This window comes from Rhea pennata, chromosome 3 (assembly GCF_028389875.1).
Source record: "Rhea pennata isolate bPtePen1 chromosome 3, bPtePen1.pri, whole genome shotgun sequence".
Classification (NCBI taxonomy): domain Eukaryota; kingdom Metazoa; phylum Chordata; class Aves; order Rheiformes; family Rheidae; genus Rhea; species Rhea pennata.
The window spans coordinates 78,193,761-78,213,403 of record NC_084665.1 but is presented as its reverse complement, the minus strand read 5'-3'; the positions used below and the strand labels follow the sequence as shown (position 1 = coordinate 78,213,403).

General features: G+C 36.0%; 1 protein-coding gene across 1 annotated transcript in view; it reads left to right on the top strand.

The window, feature by feature from the left end:
- The window catches only part of SLC16A10 (solute carrier family 16 member 10), an 82,326-nt gene that overhangs the window by 35,957 nt on the left and 26,726 nt on the right, over positions 1-19,643 (top strand). Inside the window, exons 2-3 of the mRNA XM_062572644.1 lie at positions 7,643-7,787; positions 12,336-12,774. Of these exons, the coding sequence (XP_062428628.1) occupies positions 7,643-7,787; positions 12,336-12,774 (584 nt within the window). The remainder of the gene's footprint in view (positions 1-7,642; positions 7,788-12,335; positions 12,775-19,643) is intronic.

Genomic DNA, 19,643 nt, shown 5'->3' with positions numbered 1-19,643 from the left:
ATGCTTCCCTTATTCTTACATAAATCATAAACTTTCATTCTTCCACAAAGTTATTAGTTAAATATCGAAAATATTGTCCTTTCTTTTCCTCCAATTATTTTTGTAAAATATAAGGAAAACCTCTAATTTCAGTATTAAAGTTAAACTGCATTCAGAAGCTAGTAACTACCAGTATTTAAGCTGTTATCTTAACTCTATGTTCTGATTTTATTAGTAATAGACTTTTTTGCACACACAACCTTTCCAGCATTAACAAAATAGAATAATCTTTTAATATTTCTTTCACATTTTTCTTTCTGTATTTAGTTCTACACAATCATCATTTAAAATTTTATTTCTTGTCACAGAAAGGTTGAAGTCAGAAGGCATCTTTAAAGGTTATGTAGTCCAAACTCCCTTCTCAAGGAGGGTCACCTGGAGCACGTTGCCCAGAATTGTGTGCATGCAACTTTTGAATATCTCCAAGGATAGAGACCCCACAACCTCTCTGGGCAACCTGTTCCAGTGCTCTGTCACTCTCACAGGAAAGAAGTTTTTCCTTATATTCAGATGGAACTGCCTGTGTTTCAGTTTGTGCCTGTTGCCTCTCATCCCGTCACTGCGTGCCACTGAAAAAAAGTCTGGTCCCATCCCCTTGATACTCTGCCTTAAGATATCTGTGTACATGGATAATGTGCCCCCTCCCCCAGCCCTAAGTCTTTTTTTTCCGGGCTGAACAGTCCCAGCTCTCTCAGCCTCTCCTCATATGAGAGAGGCTGCAGTCCCTTCATCACCTTAGCAGCCCTCTGCTGGACTCGCTGCAGAAGCTCCATGTCTCTCTGGTAGTGGGGAGCCCAGCAGTGGACACAGTGCTCCAAGCGTGGCCTCAGCAGGGCTGAGTAAAGGGGGAGAATCACCTCCCTTGACCTGCTGGCAGTGCTCTGCCTAATGCAGCCCACAATGCCGTAGCTGCCTTGGTCACAGGGGCACATTGCTGGCTCGTGGTCAACCTGTTGTCCGCCAGGGCTGCCAGGTCCTTCTCTGCAGAGCTGCTCTCCAGCAGGTCAGCCCCCAGCCTGTACTGGTGCATGGGGTTATTCTTCCCTAGGTGCAGGACCCTGCACTTGCCTTTGTTGAACCTCATGAGGTTCCTCTCCGCCCATTTCTCCAGCTTGTCCAGGTCTCCCTGAATGGCAGCACAGCCCTCTGGTGGATCAGCCACTCCTCCTAGGTTGCTCCAGGCACTCTGTCCCTTCATCCAGGTCACTTCTTCAGAAGTTGAACAAAACTGGGCCCAGTCCTGATCCCCTGGGAGACACTGCTAGCTACAGGTCTCCAACTAGACTCTGTGCCACTGATGGCAACCCTCTGAGGTCTGCTTTTCAGCCAGTTCTCAGTCTCCCTCACTGTCCACTCATCTAGCCAGCCCTTCCTGAGCTTGCCTAGGAGGATGTTATGGGAGACAACATGTTAAAAGCCTTGCTGAAGTCAAGGAAGGCAACATCCGCTGTCTCCCCTTGTTTCTCCAGCCAGTCATTCCATCAGAGAAGGCTCAGACTGGGTAAGCCTGATTTCCCCTTTGTGAATCCACACTGACTTTTGATTCACCTTCTTATCCTTCAGATGCATGGAGAGGGTGTCTAGGATGAGCCTTTCCATCCGCTTTTTGGGGATGGAGGTGATGCTGACTGGCCTGTAGTTTCCTGGGTCCTTAGTCTTGCTGCTTTTAAGAGACTGGAGTGACGTTAGCTTTCTTCTGGTCTTCAGGCACCTCTCCTGATCACTGTGACCTTTCAAAGATCACGAGTGCCCATAGCAATGACATCCACCATTTCTCTCAGCACTTTATTTAGAGTATTTATCTGGAAACTATAAGAATTTCAGGTACTTTCTTTAATAAGCGAGAGAATTATTTCCATCTTATAAATGAAGAAAAGGACTCTGAGCAAGTTTGAGTTATGTTTTTGATTCTGTAGTGTCTGTTATGAGTTAACATGTTGATTTCTCCTTATTTTACGTTATTATAGTTTGTACTTTTAACAGTACAGTACAGCCTGAACTATTCCACTGGTTACATAATAGGGACAGCAGGAGAACAGGTTCGAGGAAGGGATGTCTGATGTCTGACAGTGAGTAGAGCTACTGGTTTAGGGAATAGTTGGCCAGTCTGATTTTGTGAATGTTTAAAAATAAGCACGTAGTTATAGATCTTTGTGCATGAGAATCTGCTATTCTATTATATCAAGAAAGCTTGCTTGCACTTGCAATCTTAGTGTGTGTGGTACCTTCGGATTACTCTGCAGTTGATGCAGTGAGCTGCAATTATAGTGCTGTGTCTTGGTTTGCTGCTTGACTTGTGTGAAAACGTGTATCTGATTTGAATGTGAGGAAACCAAATAATTTTCAAGTTGATTTTGAGACTTCAGTTTAAATATTCTTCCCTTCATTTGCCTCATATTGCTTCTCTTCCAGACAATACCTTTTTGTTCCTGGTCTTCAACCAGCTAATTCCCAGGGGAAACTCTTTTAAAAACCTTACAAGATTTTTTTGAAGTTCATAAAAAAAAGAAGGGTGTTATGATTGTGGTAAGCCAACCACTTGAAAGTCATTTGTGAGGATAAAACCTGAGAGGAGATTCTTACAGTAACGCATTAAAAATTTTGATGTAAAGAGAAACACCAGGGATAAGTAGCCTTCATTTAAATTTGCGTGCAATGAAACATTCTAATGAAATGTTATTAATGCTCTTTTTGTGAAGTTATCATGCAAGTCCTACTGCTTGAATTTGAAGAAAGAACTAAAGGATTTGCCATATTGGTTCACAGTTTGGTACAAAAGTGTGTATTACATAATCTAACTGTGACAAAAAGAGTGATTTCTAAAACTCAAATTGTCAAAGACAACGGATATTGTTTAAAATATGGTTGATTTTTTACAAACTCATGGTAAAATAGCAGTATGTTTGTGGAATATGTAATATACTTTTGTATCTATAGACTTCCAGTCAGAAAAATAATTTAAGAAGAATAGAATATATACTGAGATTACAACTGAACCGAATGCATTTGTAATGAACTCCTATAAGCAAAGAAGAGGTAGCTGTGATTTGTAATTTGGTTACATTAATAAATTCTTCTGTTGTCTATTACATACTTGAATAGCATAAAAACAGATTTTTTGATACAGATTCTTTTAATAAACTGTTTGGTTCAGTGTTTTATCTTAAGTACTAACTAGTGTTACATCTTCTAGGGAAGGTCAGAAATGGATTATTATGCAATTATATATTTTAAGGAGTTAAATCTTAAGTTCTAGTACCTAAGGAAGTCTTAAAGAAGCAGTAGCTTTCTTTTATGGTAATTAAAGTGTTTTAGTATAGATATGAATGCAGTTATATGTAGCAATTAGGTGCTATGTTAATATCTGAATTAGCAGCTCTGGATTATAGCCAGCATGTGGCCAGGAAAGCAGCCAGTAGCCTGGAGGAGGAGTGTTTTAATTAACGTGTAATAACCACTCTAGAGAACTCTCATTACTCCAAGATGCATTTGTAATTTTTCATGTTACTTATTTAGGATGATTGTTGTAACTTATATTTAAAAATGTGGAAGACACTTCTATGTACCTTTTTATAGGGAATAAAAAAGTCTTAGAGTGCTTAAAGCTTTATTTGAGCAAAGATAAATTTAAAATTACTTGAGTCTGTTGAATATATTTTATGTCTTTACTTGATCAAGATACTGTAGCAAGACTTGTTTGCCTTAAAAAAATTAATATGATCTGCACATGTGGTTTTTCTGAATTAAAATGTAATAAATTTGGGAGATAGGTTTAGCTCAGTAGGTTAGAGCATGGTGCTGACAATGCCAACGTCATGGGTTCAATCCCCGTATGCGCCACTCTTGAGGACTGGACTGGATGATCTCCAGAGGTCCCTTCCAGTCTTTATGATTCTATGAAATTTTATTTTAATGCTGAGTTTCTTCACAAAGAATGAAGATAGTAAATCTCAAGAAATCATAGAATAGGCAAGGTTGGAAGGGACCTCTGGAGATCATATAGTTCAACCTGCCTGCTCAGCAGGGTCACCTAGAGCACGCTAGACAGGGTTGCATCCGGGCAGGCCTTGAAGATCTCCAGAGAAGGAGACTCCACAACCTCTCTGGGCAACCTGGGCCAGTGCTCCATCACTCTCACAGGGAAGAAATTCCCCCTCTCGGTCAGGCGGAACTTCCTGTGCTTCAATTTCTGCCCATTGCCTCCTGTCTTGTCACAGGGGACAACTGAAAAGAGTTTGTCCCCGTCCCCTTGACACCCTCCCTTCAGGTACTTGTACACATTGATCAGATCCCCCCTCAGTCTTCTCTTCCCCAGGCTGCAGAGGCCCAGCTCTCGCAGCCGTTCCTCAGAGGGCAGGTGCTCCACCCCTCCGATCATCTTTGTAGCCCTACGCTGTACTCTCTCCAGCAGCTCCATGTCTCTCTTGTCCTGGGGAGCCCAGAACTGGACACAGGACTCGAGATGAGGCCTCCCCGGGGCTGAGTAGAGGGGCAGGATCACCTCCCTCGACCTGCTGGCAACACTCTTCCTAATGCACCCCAGTATACCATTGGCCTTCTTGGCCACAAGGACACATTGCTGGCTCATGGAAATATGGACCTTGTTAGGTTTAACTTAACATTTTTTAAAAAATAATGAAGTTGTACATATACGAAACATGCCAAAAATACCTCTAATTTCTGTAAGACCAAGGAGTCTCATGTGAACTTACAGTTTTAAGTAAGTTAAAAGGTTCCAGTTTCTTTTTAGGTAGGTAAATGATACAGCATGGATGAATAGGGTGTGTGTGGTTTTGGTTTTGTATTTTTTTGAGTAAAAAAATAAAATATTTCTGGCTCCCAATTCTGTTCTTTAATCACAATGCTATTCTGAAAAGCTTCAGATGATTGTGTTATTGTTCTCCTCCTTTTCTGTCTGATCTGTTGAAAATCAGTTGAACTCTTCCATCATGCCAGACTTTGCCTGGCAGTGCTCTAGCAAGAGGAAAAGAAAATCAAGTGATAAGAAAGGCATATTTCTTTCATTAATAGCTGGAAACGTGGAAATACAAAGTCAGCATGTTGTTAATTGGATGTAATTTGGGCTGAATGTTTTCCCTGTAGACTTTTATATTCTATTTTATTAGCTCTATAAGACATTAAGAATTACTGTAAATTACTTAATTAAACCAAGGAGATAGCTACTTGAATTACAGCCTGTACTAACTGGAAATTAGGACTACTGGACTATATTTGTGGCTCTGAATTAATTTTTGTGACTTCATGCAACTTATTTAAACTCTATTCCAGCTGATGAGTTTCTTCCCGTTTGTGCCCATAGATGAGTGTGTGTGAGACTGCGTTCTCTTAGCCAGTAATCAGCTGAGCTGCGTCAGTGCCGCAGTCACCTTTGTGTCCTCCCCTACCTAGGCAGAAAGGCTAGGTAGGAGCTTCAAGAGCTTCAGCTGTTTACTCAGTACTTTCTTAATCTGATTACAGTGCATCTTGGTGTCTTGTAACGCCTGCTTTTCAAGCTCTGGCTCCTTTTACTCTTGGCCTTGCTGATACCCCGGGTGCCATAAGTAGTCTGATTCCTAGTCTTGCCCTTGCATGTCACACAGCGGTGTCAGGGGAGGTGCCATGTGACAGAGCTGCTGTATGCTTGAAAAACTGTGAGCATTCTCCCTACCGTGTTCAGCTTCCTTTGGATGGAAGAACTGGAGGCTTTGTATGCCTTGTTCTGGGAAAGGGAAAGAAAGAGATGAGGAGTCTTGAGCACTCCAGCAGCTCTGCAGCTGGCTGGTTTCTGGTCTGCAAAAGAGCATTTATTTACTTGCTTTTGTTTCTGTCTATGAATTGCATTTGGTACACTGTTGTCTTGCAAATTCAGGAGCCACCTGTGCTGTAACACAGAACAGATCTCTTAAGTCATTTCTTGCCATACCCAGGGTGCATTTGAGCTTCCCTCAAATACAGAGGGAGAAAAAGGCCAGACCTTCTATGCACTCATTGCCTTTTGGTTAGCATCTCCTCTGTTGCAGAGCTCAGGTGCACAGATGGCAGGACTTTGTTGCCTGGGTTTGTCATACCCAGGAACTGCAATAAATATCTGTAAAAGTACCTCACTCTTCTTTAAATTGCTGCTTGAAACTCCATAATGGTTATAATTTGCACTGAACACCCCCCCCCAAAAAAAAAAAAACAACAAAAAAAAAAAAAAAAAACAGGTCATGGTTCATTGAGATCGTTCTTTACCCTAAAGTAAGGGTTATTTCTTGTACTCACATTTCTATTTTTCTTTAACCATCTGTTCTCTTTTGACATTCATTTATATTGTAAACTCTCTGATGAAGGAACAATACTTTTCTGTTAGCTTGTCTGTTTTGTTCTTTTGTACAGTGTCTAGCACAGTAGGATCTTTATCAATGATCAATGGGAAGGGTTCTTCAGCCCCTTAATGATGCTGCTTCTAAATCTTGATATGTATCCTTCCAAATATTCTTCTGTAGTTCTCTTGGTTATATTTTTAAAGATACCTTTTTGTCTTTGTCACTGATTTGCAATTGTTTATCTAGCTAGTAATCTTTAGTAAAGGGATTCTAAATGGAACCGCAATTATGTAAATTTAAAAACTATTCGAGATTGTTTTAGATAAAATGTTCTTTCATTTTCCAGGCAATTCAAAAAGTGTATTTTTTCCCAAGTATGTTTGCATTGGGAGCTTTTCCTACTAGCCAGTTACACCCAGATTTTTTTCTTTTTTCCAGAAAAAAGTGCATCTAGGGGGAGACATTTACTTGCCTAAATATATTTGTTATAAATATCGAGTTATAAAAATATAACTTGCCCTGGGAGAAGAACTTTTGGGTGTAGTATCACTAATACTGTTTTGGGAGAATGATTAGAAGGTAGCTGGTTAAATGGTTGGTTTTAAATACATGATTCTGAATGAAGTGAAGCATAAAGTTGATTTTAACTTAAATGAATAAAATACTTTTTCTCTCCAAGTAACTTGAAGATATTTTAGCAAGTGAGTTTGTATGTTCAGATTGAAGAAAAAAAAAAAAAAAGACATGAGGAAGCCTTTGTACTAGCACAACTCATTTCATTAAAAATAAAATCATACTCCTAGCCTATATATTACAGTATAAAAACTATATGCAGATTGATATTAATTTACTCAATAGTATAATCTAGATATGTATAATTAAGTTAAAGATATGTTAATTTTAAATTACTCATTAATTTCAGCTATCCTAGCAGCTAAAAGACATTAAAGTCTAGAATTAATTCAAGTGAAATGCATGGTAATAGATTTCAGAATGTTTATGGAGTCTCTGTGACTAAACCCGTGTTCACACTGGGGGAATAATTGTGTTTAAAATAAAAGTAATAATAATTATTTCTGTTGTTAATTGTATTCCTGGAGTTGATAATGTCTAAATTAGTTGATCACGTAAATCTGTCAGGCTTTGAGTTTTTATCACATTAGGTGTCTATTTAAAATAGTTACAAAAATGTTTCACTTCTGTATGTGATTTTACATGGCTGTATTAATACAAATAGTACCTGAAAACTCTAATCACGCTTGTCTTCTAAAATGTTATCTTTCTCTGTTCTGCAGCATGGGTGAGCTCTCTGTCCATGGGGATGATCTTTTTCTGCTCACCGATAGTCAGCATATTCACAGACCTGTTTGGTTGCCGAAAAGTAGCTGTTATTGGAGCAGCAGTGGGGTTTGTTGGACTCCTTTCAAGTTCCTTTGTAAGGTATTTAAAAAATGTTTTTGTTTTGGAATATATTAGCATGTATTTGATATATATCTCTTTTTAAAAGAAGCTACTAAATGTGTCAACAGCAAGACTAATGCTGAGGTGAGCACTTAAACAAGATTTCTTGGATAAATGTATTGTATTTTTTGCTTTTCTTGATATATGCTGTCTTTTAACAGATACGTAGGTGTTATTTACTGTTTACTTTTAAAATATTGTTTCAGTATTGATTAAATATACAATAATCCATGAAGGTGTTAATGTTCAACTCAGATGTTTTCTTCATTATTCTTTACTGGTCAAATTGCTGAACTGAGATGGTGAAAACTTTAATATAATGACTAGGGTTTACTGATTTTATTAATAAAATATTAGTTAGAGAAAACAGAGTAGTTGAGTGTTTCCCCCCTACACCCTTGCAGATAATACTTCATTTTGTGCATTTTTGTAACTCTTGAAGAATAAGTTCTAAGAGATGTAAGATGCAACTGATAAGTTGAACATGCTAACTGGAAGATGAGGAAGCAGGAAATTCAGTTATTTATCTTAGTTATCATTAGAAACTAGTTAAGGAAGAGAGAGTAAGAAAGAGCAGGAGAATAAACTACAGTTACCTCTACTTCTTAACTCTGCCCTTTTCCACCCTTACCAGAATAAGTAGAAGGACAACCAGAAACAAAATAGAGAAGCGATTTCCTACACAGGTGAAAGCGTATCTATGCAGACAGGTTTGGAATGTGTTGTCCCTGGCTGTGCTCTGAACCAGATAGATGTGAACTGGCTGTGATCTGGAAGATGGATATCCATGCTGTGTGGCGCCGTGCCTAAGCTAATACAGCTAGTTTGGGCATATCTGCCCTTATGTGAAAACATACTCACAGATTTACAGGAAGAGAAGACAAATTCAGGTAGTTTTGGTTTAGATACTGAGATTAGTGTTTGTGTGTTTTCTGAGAATAAGTCATACTTAAGGGAAAAGGAAAACTTTTTTTCTTGTTAATTGAACAAGTTACTGATTTTTTCTTTGAAAATCTTTCTTCCTCCTCACTTCCCAATATTGTGTTAATTGATATGTATTAAAATAGCCCCATTATTATAGATAAAACCTCTTGATAAAGGAAAGCTACTTCCTTCCTCTGAACAAAATACTGTTATCCTTGTGTATTTCCTTGTTATCCACTGGAACAACAAGATAGAAGAGGCATGTAAAGGGAAGTTATTCTGTAAAGAATTTAAAAACAACATTTTAGATTATTTGAACTTTGTTTTAGAATTTGAGGAGCACTTGTGTGCTTTAGAGAACTGAATTCTTGGTGAAGTACATCTCATGTTAATGCGTATTCTTGATGTTACTATCATGTTACTTAGACTGTAAAATGATTTATGTCTATGATGTTATAAATTAAGTGAATATATATGTCAGATGTAGAAAAGGTCAATATTGTAAAAGTAAAATTTCATTCAGCAGATAAATGTAGATATGAGTTACTACTTTTATTACATATTGATATCTTAGTATGAATTTTATCTCTTAGGTAGCTGAGATGTAAGAGTATATATAATGCAGGAAAAATATTTTACTACGTATTTCATGCTGCAAACTATTTGAATGAGCCTACAGATTGAAGTAGAAGGTCTTTTGTCCTTACTATGTTATGTTCCTCCTCTCATTTTGTAATGTTTGTTTTTATTTTTCTTGGACATTTTCCATTGATAAAGGTAGTCTTTCCCCTTGTGTTGTTTCTGTGAGCTGCTCTTTACATGATCAATATTATACATTGATACTGTAGTGCAGAAATCAGCACTATTAACTTATATGTTACAGAAATACTCTTTCTCATGATAACACACAGAACGAGAGGTGTCATACATGTTAGCGAAATACATACATATCCTTGTATCAGACATATATTAGCCAAATATTATTTTCTAAGAATTTTTGCAATCGTATGGGAAATTTGCAAAGCAAATTATGATATCAAAGCAGAGAGTTATGGTATACAGAGGTAGCTAACATCCTAAGATGAAAACCATTTAAATAAAGCACTCATTCATACCCTTAAAAATAGGGTACCTTAGATGTACAAAAGAATTTCTAGATGCCCAGGCATTAATGAGTAGATTCTCCCAAAGTAACAAGGAAGAAGCAGGGTAACAAAAAGATTTTTCATCATCAGAAGTAGAATTTGAAATATATTTATCAGATGGAAATATCAGATTGATATTAACTACTCATTAGAACAGCTACATGGAATAACCTGTGAGAACCAAATAAGCAGATGATTAGAGATAGGAATCACAAAAATGATTTAGGAACTGGAAAACAGGCTCTCTTAAGGAGTTTAACTTCATTTGGGCTACTGAAGAAGGGCTGAGAGGTAACCAGATCATCATGGATAGGTAGTGAGTGACTATGAAAAATGATTTTGCACGTGTTTTTTGCTGTTTAAAAACAAAACAAAGCAGCACCCTTGAAAATCCAAGCTCAAATGGGTAAAATTTTCAGGGATTTTGCTTGAATTAAAACAGAGTTTACTTACAGAGAAGGTAATTGCACCCTGTGGTGAATGTAAGAGTTGCAGATTCACCACTACATGAAATACTTAAAATGTTTTAGATATTTTTCTGAAATTTTTCGTATGTTTTAATCCAGACCAGAAGATGAAATTTTCTGTTCTGTTTTGGTTTCTGTGAAGATGCCCCTGTTCTGTGCTGCTGCTTTTAGTGGGAGGAACTAGAGAAGATGCTCTGTAATTCAAAATACTCAATAGAGAGGATGAAAATCACCTCACTGCAAGTCTACTTTCTTGCGTAAAGGCATATGATATTGCCACTGGAGGCCTCAGAACATACTGAAAATAGTGTTATTGATTGATCTGTTGATTCTTTCACATAACCATCCTTTCAAACACTGTTAACTGATACATAACAAGTATAACTCAATCCAAGTAAAAGAGAAAAGAGATTAAACTACTGTTTAAAGTAATATGTGTTACTTCAGGTAATCTCATAGTCTTTGTGTGATTATTGAAAGTTTCTTGTGACATTTAATGAGGACAGGAGCTGAAATGCTGAAGCTCAAGAATGGTAATGAAGTGTAGCAAAATTTTAAATTCCTCCAGTAGAACTTGAACTTCTAATGTCAGTGTATTCTTAAAATTTGCTTCTCTGGAGCATTGCATTGATTAATTGCAGCTGTTTTTCTCTGTTCTCTCACAAGAAATTACTTCAATCCTTTCTGGTTTTGCTTGCCTCTTTAAACAGCTGCTTAAAAGCCTATAGAAAGCCTGAGGTCACTGACATAATAAATTTCAAAATTACTTGAACATGTAGAATTGAGGGAGACAGTTTACTTAACTGTACAAATGTTTCCTCATTTTTTTTTCTTTTTTTTAAAAGCACAACTCACAAAATGCCAAAATGAAAAAGAGCGTAATGTATTTATTAACACAGTTTAACTGGCTTTCAACAGCTACTTTGAAAGCAGATGTAGCTGATTTTAAAGAACCAAGGGATCTTTTGTAACATAACAACATTCTAAAAAATTAAAGTAAAACATCAAGTGCCAGCTCAGAAACTTTGTATAAGAACATTTCTCACATGGCTGGTTCTTTTTTCGTCTAAATGGGAAAAATACTTCCTTGAATTATTAGCATTACATTACTGATGTATTCAATTATACTCATAGTGGTATTACATACTGTTAAGATTTCTTGAATGAGTACCTTTTCATGTCACAAGAACCTGTGTTCTCATGCAATTACTCTATCTTTATTTGAGTTGTTGGGCAGTAGTGGATGATAATGGTGGAGAACCATGTGAGTGATTAGGATCCTCCTTTATATGAGCTTTTTCATTTTTTATTAATGAGCTTTTTCTCTGTTATTTTTCTGGTCCATCCAATACCTGGATCAAAACTGAATTAAAGAGATTTATTTGTCTAACCTCCCCCCCCCCCGATTTTCTACCTTATACTAATAATACATTAGTATTTTGATGATAAGTTTTTCCACTCTTAATGATGTTTACTATTTTTGCTATTCTATTTTTCTAATAGACAATATAAATACATTTGTTTTTCCTGGACTCATGAAAAATGCTGTAATACTATGTTTGAACTTCTAGCACAGCAGAGAAATGTGTAAATCAAAATTCAAATACGATTTTTGTTGGAGAGGGGGAAAAAATAGAGAAAAACCCCAGAATGGTTGAACTTGTATTTGGCTAATTCAGCCTGGCTATGATTTTTAAAATGTATTATTAGTATTTTTAGTCAGACTATTCAGTGTTATTGCACTTAAATACAATTTTGCTTTTCATCTCTCTTATGAAGATTTATGAAATATTCTAGTGTTTTCTACTGAACTGCTAAATTAAACTGTTGCAATATATTTCAACTATAAGTACATACAGACTCTCAGTTAATTTTAAAAATATATTTCAATTCATTCAAAGATTATTTTTCATATAGTAGTTGAATGTGAACATACAGTGCTACACAAAATGTTATATATATATTTTTTTTACTTTCTTCTTTTGATATAGCACCATTGAACCTCTGTATTTCACCTATGGAATCTTATTTGCCTGTGGTTGCTCGTTTGCCTACCAACCATCCCTGGTTATTCTCGGGTACTATTTCAAGAAACGCCTTGGACTGGTGAATGGCATCGTCACTGCAGGCAGCAGCTTGTTCACGGTGTCTCTGCCTTTTCTCTTGAGAGTGTTGATCGATTCAGTTGGCCTGTACAACACCTTAAGGGTCCTGTGCATCCTTATGTTCGTTCTGTTCCTGGCTGGCTTTTCATATAAACCCCTCGTTTCCAATGCCAAAGACAAAGAAGAAGGGAAGAAGGGGAAGTTCAGATTTTCTCCGAAAAAAAAGATTTTCAATTTCTCCGTTTTCAAAGTTACAAGTTACCGAATCTGGGCATTTGGGATTCCGGCTGCACTTTTTGGATACTTTGTGCCTTATGTTCACTTGGTAAGTGCATATCCTTTCCTACATTTGATGTATTTAAAAACACAGCTATTTCCCTTAGTGTCCTAGACTAAGGTTGGAAGAAATGTTTCAAGTTAAAGTTGTGTTGAGAGGAATATGAAACCAATTTTGATGTTGTCTATGATTAAAGGAGATTTCAGGACTCTAATGGGAGCTGTTAGTCAGAGCCAGTTAAAATATTAGTTCCTTATTCTCAACCTAAGATTCTCTATAAAGAAACATTTTAAATACTTGACAAAGGTGAAATATTTGAAAATACTTGAAAAATTATGAAAAGAGACATTTGCAAAGTATTCTGTATTCTTCTGAAGAGGCTGAAGAGAATTGTTCGTTCTGACCCTCAACTGCAAATATTGCCAACAATACTTGTGCATTTCAGTGGAACAGTTGAGAGATGGAGTAAATAACAGAAAAGGGGTAAAACTTCTAAGTTCCTTTAAATGAAGATAATTTTGTTAAAATGTACATTGTTTTTAGGATATATTTTATTGAGCATCTTTTAGGATTATTAAAAGCAAAATGCTAGGATTTCTCTCTGCCTCTCAAACTTCAGCTTTTAGGTTACCACTGTAGTAGAAATAGAACTGAACCTGTGGCTTCTAGCTGCTGTTCTGGCTACTTTTTTATTCTGTTTACAGTAGCTGGTACAACTTTAGCTTCTGATACTAGAGAGGCTGTCAATCAAGCATTTATTGTGCATATTTTGAAGTTAGCTTGTTTCTCTAGCAGAATTTTTTTTCCTCCTTATGTACACTCTTAATCTAAGAAATTTTGATGCAATTGGGAGATGCATTACATGAAATACATTTAGCTGGTGATTATTTGAAAGGTGAATTATTTCTGAACACCATCCTGGTGGGCTGTCTAAACGAAATGGTACAACTGAAACCCAAAAGCTTGAAAGGGGAATCCCCCTCCCAAAATACCTGCAGGGGGATGCACTACCTTGACTATGATGATGTGTAATGGTCTAGGGTATTTTATAAAGGCCATGAACGGGTAGAATTGCTCCCCACTATGAAAACAATGAATTAATTATGGATGAATTATTAATTCATCCATGATAGTGCAGTAAGAATTTATTATAATAAGTGTCTTGAATTCTGTTAAAAATCTCCAACTGGTTACCCATGAGCGTGCTTGGGATATAGCAGGTGGTGGTATTGTGTTCTGGTAATATGTTAGTTAAAATTACTGATTCTGCATAAGACATGTCACTACTAAAAAAAAAAAAAAAAATCCATAAAGCTGGGGAATGGTTTGTTTTTGACAGGCCATAAATTGTGACTTTTATTTATGGGTTGTTATTGTTACTTACAGTATTTAATCATATGTAGACTTTACTCTTTAAAATGATGAATAGTCTCTTGAAATAGTTTAATTTTATCAACTGATTATTCTAATGTGTATTATTTTTCATTAGTTCTGTAGAGATGTTCTGTGCAAAGGAGTAGAAGGGAAAAGCTGTAGAGAAAGCTTTATAGATGTATCATAAACGAGTCTTAGCATTTCTAGAAACTGAAGAACAGGCCATATGAGCAATCACACAAAACCTTTTAAAAAAAATTTAAAAATATATATAAAAATAAAAGCTTGTGTTTTTTTACCAAGATACTTGTTTCTTGTTTCTAGATTGGACTAGAGCTACTAGTATAGTTATAGAGAGGAAAAAAATCTTTTGCATTATATGACTTTTCTATTTATAGTTGCTTTCACATATATTGATTCTTTTCCTACAGTATGCTGCTTTTCCCTATCCGATAGGTGCAAATTTTGATTGCAAAATATAGCTCCAGTATATGAAAGAATTTGATCTAGGCCATTTCTGACAGCATATAATGTTTGAATAACACAATAAGGCTATTCAAGTAGGGCTAGAATCAATATTTTAAAGATTGCCTCAAAATTATATCAAGCAATTTAAAATTGAGCATTTTTTTTGCTCAGAGATAGAGGAACAAAGAAGCTTAATATTTTACAACATAAAATCTGCAACTGCAGTCAGTTTGCTTTGTATATAACCTGTGAGAGGGCAAGCTTCACCAACTCTTAGAAATAAGTTTTATTAGAGGAGGAAAAAAAAACCCACAAGTTTTATTGCTAAATTCTCAATTTACTGTTTAATTCTCCTTTCCTTCTGTACACCAGAGAGGAAGATCTTCCTAAATAATGTATATTAAGCTCCCACTACTTTGAAATAAAATCTTTCAAAACATAAGGAAGCTTACTTAGCCTTCATTCTTGGCTTTATAAATACTATTAAAATAAATGTAAAATAGCGTAGTTTTTTCACATAATCTGTGTAAACATCTGATGATTTAAGCTTCAGATTGCTATACACAATTTGATTCAGTTTAGGTAACTTATGATAGGCACAAAGAATCCACTGGAGATTGGGGTACCATTTTACTAGGTGTTCTCTACCCAGGACTTCTGATCATACTCTGAAATATTTGAAGTCTAAACCAAACTTTGATCACTGAATATGACAGGGATAGTAGGAAAAAAGGATGAATTCAAATAAAATTCATTTAGAATGGGTAAGTACCAGTGTAGATGTTATCGATGTCCAGATTTCTGTTTGCTTATGTATGTGGCCCGGTAGATAAGTGTACCCTAGTCTTTCAGAAAACCTGTCATACAGGAAATTTAACAAAGTAGTCTAGCTCTACTGATCTTGAAATCAAAGAAAGCACGTATGTTAGAAGAAAATCACCAATAAAAAAAAGAAAAGGAAAATTTGTCCTGTATTTCATAAGCATGAATATTATTTCAACTGCCAGACAGTATAATCAACTAAGGCTTCCTAATCCTCAGTCTTGGATCAGTGATTAGAAAGAAAAGAGCTTAATACCTGAAGGTCATAGATTTATTAAAAAAAAAAAAGTACTTGATAATTATTTTGTATATATGAAGGACTGCTCTATCCCCAACAGCAGGAATCTTTGTGTCAGAATGCAGGAGCTGGAATCACTGGGTGGGAGAATGAGGCAGTGTCAGTGGTACTAAACCTACCGATTGCTGCTGGGATTAAATAATGAATTGTTCTCACAGCTTAAAACACAATTTCTGTAATTATTTCTGCACAAACCTGAGTTTGAGTTTAGCTCTACTAAAACTTTGCTTTTGGAACTAAGCATACACACTTACCTCTAACTTAAATTTAATCATTCCAAAAAGAAAGGAAAAAGTTACTAGTTGACCACTTGAAAGAGTAATTTATTTTTATGAAAACATAAACGAATATTCACTGAGAATAATATTAATAGTTGGTAGACAATGATATGTGCTAGGAGGTCTGCTTAAAACCTTAGATAATCACTGTGGAGCTATTTTTGAGAAAGCATGAATAGATCAGTGTTGGAGAATACCTTTATAAGAGTATAGGAAGAGCATAGATTCTACCCTTCAACACAGATGCTTAGATTTTGGTAGATACTTATCAGGCAGAAAGCTCAAGATCTGGGGATTTTGGGGGGGTTGTTTGTTTGTTTTCTATTTTAACCTACTTTTATCTGCTTTTGATTTTTTTTTAAAAAGCATTTTATGTACTTCCAAAAGTTCTGGATAAATGAAAGTCTGTAAGAGAAAAATAACTTTCTGCTGGTACTAAGCTAGAGCTTAATTTCTTCTGTTTTATTGAAAATGAAAGTTACTATTATTCCATTGTGTACTGTGTTTTGAAAGTTGTATGTGATACTGGGGAAAAGGGATTTGGTGTTTGGGTGAGCGACAGCTTTCATTATGCTAAAACTTCTGAAATTTTTCCATCATTAGGGATGGCCTACAATAGTCCTGAAGGAGCTGCTAGACTGTTTGTTGCAAATATCCTAAGAAAACAAATGTACATGCAGCACTTCAGGAAAGATTTAGAGTCTTAAATTATTCTTCTGGATGTAAAAATATGAATCTGCTGCTGCTGAGAATGGTTGCCATGGGCCTATCCAAATAGAAGATTATGCCTAGCCATCTTCTCTACCCACACACCACTCTAAATCAGGGCTTCAACTTTGTGTTCCTATGAATCACCAAACAACAAACCAGCGTTTGTTAGTTTTTCCAGTGCCATTAAAATGGCCAAGCCAGGACGCCTGGCCTAGTTCTTCCTCCCTCCTACCTCAACTGACTCATGCCCACATATTCCTCAGGCCGGGTTCCCATGTTTATCAAGTTCTATTTTCCGCTGCATGTCTGCTGCTCCCTGGCGACCTGGCACAGCAGAAGAGCCCGAGAGGTCCAGGCAGGGCCTCTGAGTGCTTTGGAGGCCAGCCCTGATTTTTCTTTGTCTCTTTTTTATTTTTTGAAGCATATTAACAAGGAAGATGCGTGTTGTGAAACTTGTAATAAGAAACAAATAAAAGTTTATTTTAGGCTTTGAAATAATAGGATTAGTTAGGTCTTCAAAAATACACCAGCCATAAAATTAAACTAATAAATTATATTGTGTGCTAGCTTGCATTCATATCAAGGAGCCAATTCATGGGATTACTAAATCAAATAGCTGTTAGTTCTCTCAATTTTAAATAAAATAATTGAGAAAATTTTTCTTTTGATGTCCATATAGAACCAAATAAAAACTAGTTTAATCCATTCAGTTTTTAATTGTGTATCCACAAGAGAAGTTTGATTGACACACATCTTTCCGAGCATTTCTTAATTCAGACAATTTCACTAAAGGAAATGATTAAGTATATTTGAATATTAAGTATATCTGAAAGGATTCGAAACTACCAAGTCTGCAATTTTTCATACCATGCTTGTTCTGTTAATAAACAGAGGACTTCCATTTTCCAGAGATGCTAGTCTAATATTAAGCATTTCAGTACTTTCTTCCTTTAAGAGAGCTAAGAGTACCTCCTCTTTCAAGAACATACATCCTTAATTCATAAGAGCTTGTTAGGTTGTCTTTGTTAAAAAGTGATTTAAGACACACAGCATGCTATGTAGTTTAAAAGTGATGCTCCTGCTTTTTGTGCTTTATTTAGCTTAGTGAAAAGAATTATTGATTAAAACAGGTGCTGTCACTGCAGTCTTTTCTAAGGTAGGTTCAGTGGGATTTTAGGACAATGTCACTTCTGACATGTTCACACAAAATGTGGACCAGTACTGTCTCGTTATCTTTTGATGGCAATAGCCAGCCAATATTAGGAATATTGACAGGACTGACAGTGCCGTTTTTAACATTTTCTGTACAGTATTTTAGTTCCTTAGTAATCTGCCCTATAATTTCTGCAGTATCTGCCTACATTCAATGGAGATGTGATGTTTCAAGCAAAGATGTGCAGTTCAGTTTGTTAACAGTTACTGTTATTAAATGCATCTTGTTGCTAATGATAGATCTTTTCTTTTTTGGAGTGCTTAAGTTTTTTTTAATTCTGTGTTTTAAATGTAGAGAATGAAAACTTGTATTGGATAATCAGGGCTCGAATTCCCAATGTTGCATACTTAATTTTGGTATTTCTACTACTATTTTCAGTATACCCGAGACAAATATTTTGTCTGTTTTACAAAGGAGTTTTTTCGTGTTCAAGCATTCTGGTTCCTAGTTGATACAAATCCCATTGATAGACCATTAAACAAAATATTTAGTACAAATATTTATTACATGTTTTACTTTTTAAACTGGATGGTAGGCAGTGCATGAAAAATGCATATTGATACAGTTTACCTTTCTGTCTTAATTTTCTCCTATATGAAGTCTGAGTATTTTTTTTAGTGAAAAAAAAGTAAAGTATTGCCTGAATGGTATTTGAAAAAATAGAGTTATTGTTTAAATATGTTTATGTAGTTGTATACTAAGCTACTCTCTGTAGCTTCTGCAGAATATAATTGATACGCAATCTGAAAGTTGCCATACCACTTGATGGTACTCTTCCTAAAGTAAGTGAAACAAAAAATCAAAATAGCTCAGAAAATGATAGCTTTCAATATTTTTCACCCTACTTTGTTGCCTATTTCTTAATTCACTTAAAAATGTGAATCTGACTTTTCCTTTTGATGCTTATCCACATTCATAGTTCGTGATGGGTACATGCTTGCATATGTAGAGATTTCTGGTTAGCAGTATGGAGTGAGTGTGGTCTGTGCCTCTGTGTGCTTTGTTTGTGAATCTGTGTTTTTTCTTATTTTTTTAAAAAAGTACCAAGAAAATAAGCCCTTGTTTCTACTGAAACAACTTCCTCAGGAGTAGCCAGATTTAATTGCTGGATTTATTCCCTTCCCCGCTGGATACTAAGATTCAATTTATTGCTTCAGTGAATCCTCACATACCAGGAATAAATTCAGCTGGAACTTCAAGGAACAGAGAAGTGGGATTACAGGCTTACCTCCTGGAATAAATATGTAGATATCCCCTTGGCTTCTAGAAGTTGCCACTGAGATACAAAGCATCAGCTTGCACTCTGTCATTAAGATTTTCACAGAATGAAAAGTAAGGGGAGTTTTCAGAGCAGTTAGCTAGCTAAAAAATATTTCAAAATGGTATCTCAGCTCCAGGGCAGTTCTTAAATGCAGACTCTCTTGCTCTGCTAGCAGCTTACATCATTTAGGAGGCGCTTCACTACCTTCATTGGTAAACTGCCTTTCAGATTCTCAGGGAAACTTTGCAATAGTAGAATGAAGAATCTGAAATTGCAAATATTAGCTGGCAAATAGACCTGGCTGCCAAAAGTGAACTCTGTTCTGTGCACTTGTGATCTTTGTAGAAAGAGAAACCTTCATTTTCATTGGGAAAAAAAATAATATATATGGCCTGTGTGGTGCAGAGTATTTTTGTGTAAAAATAGGAAGATACTAACTTTGGAAAAATTCAAAGGTGACTCCTTGCTCACCGAGGTAATTGGTTCAGGCTC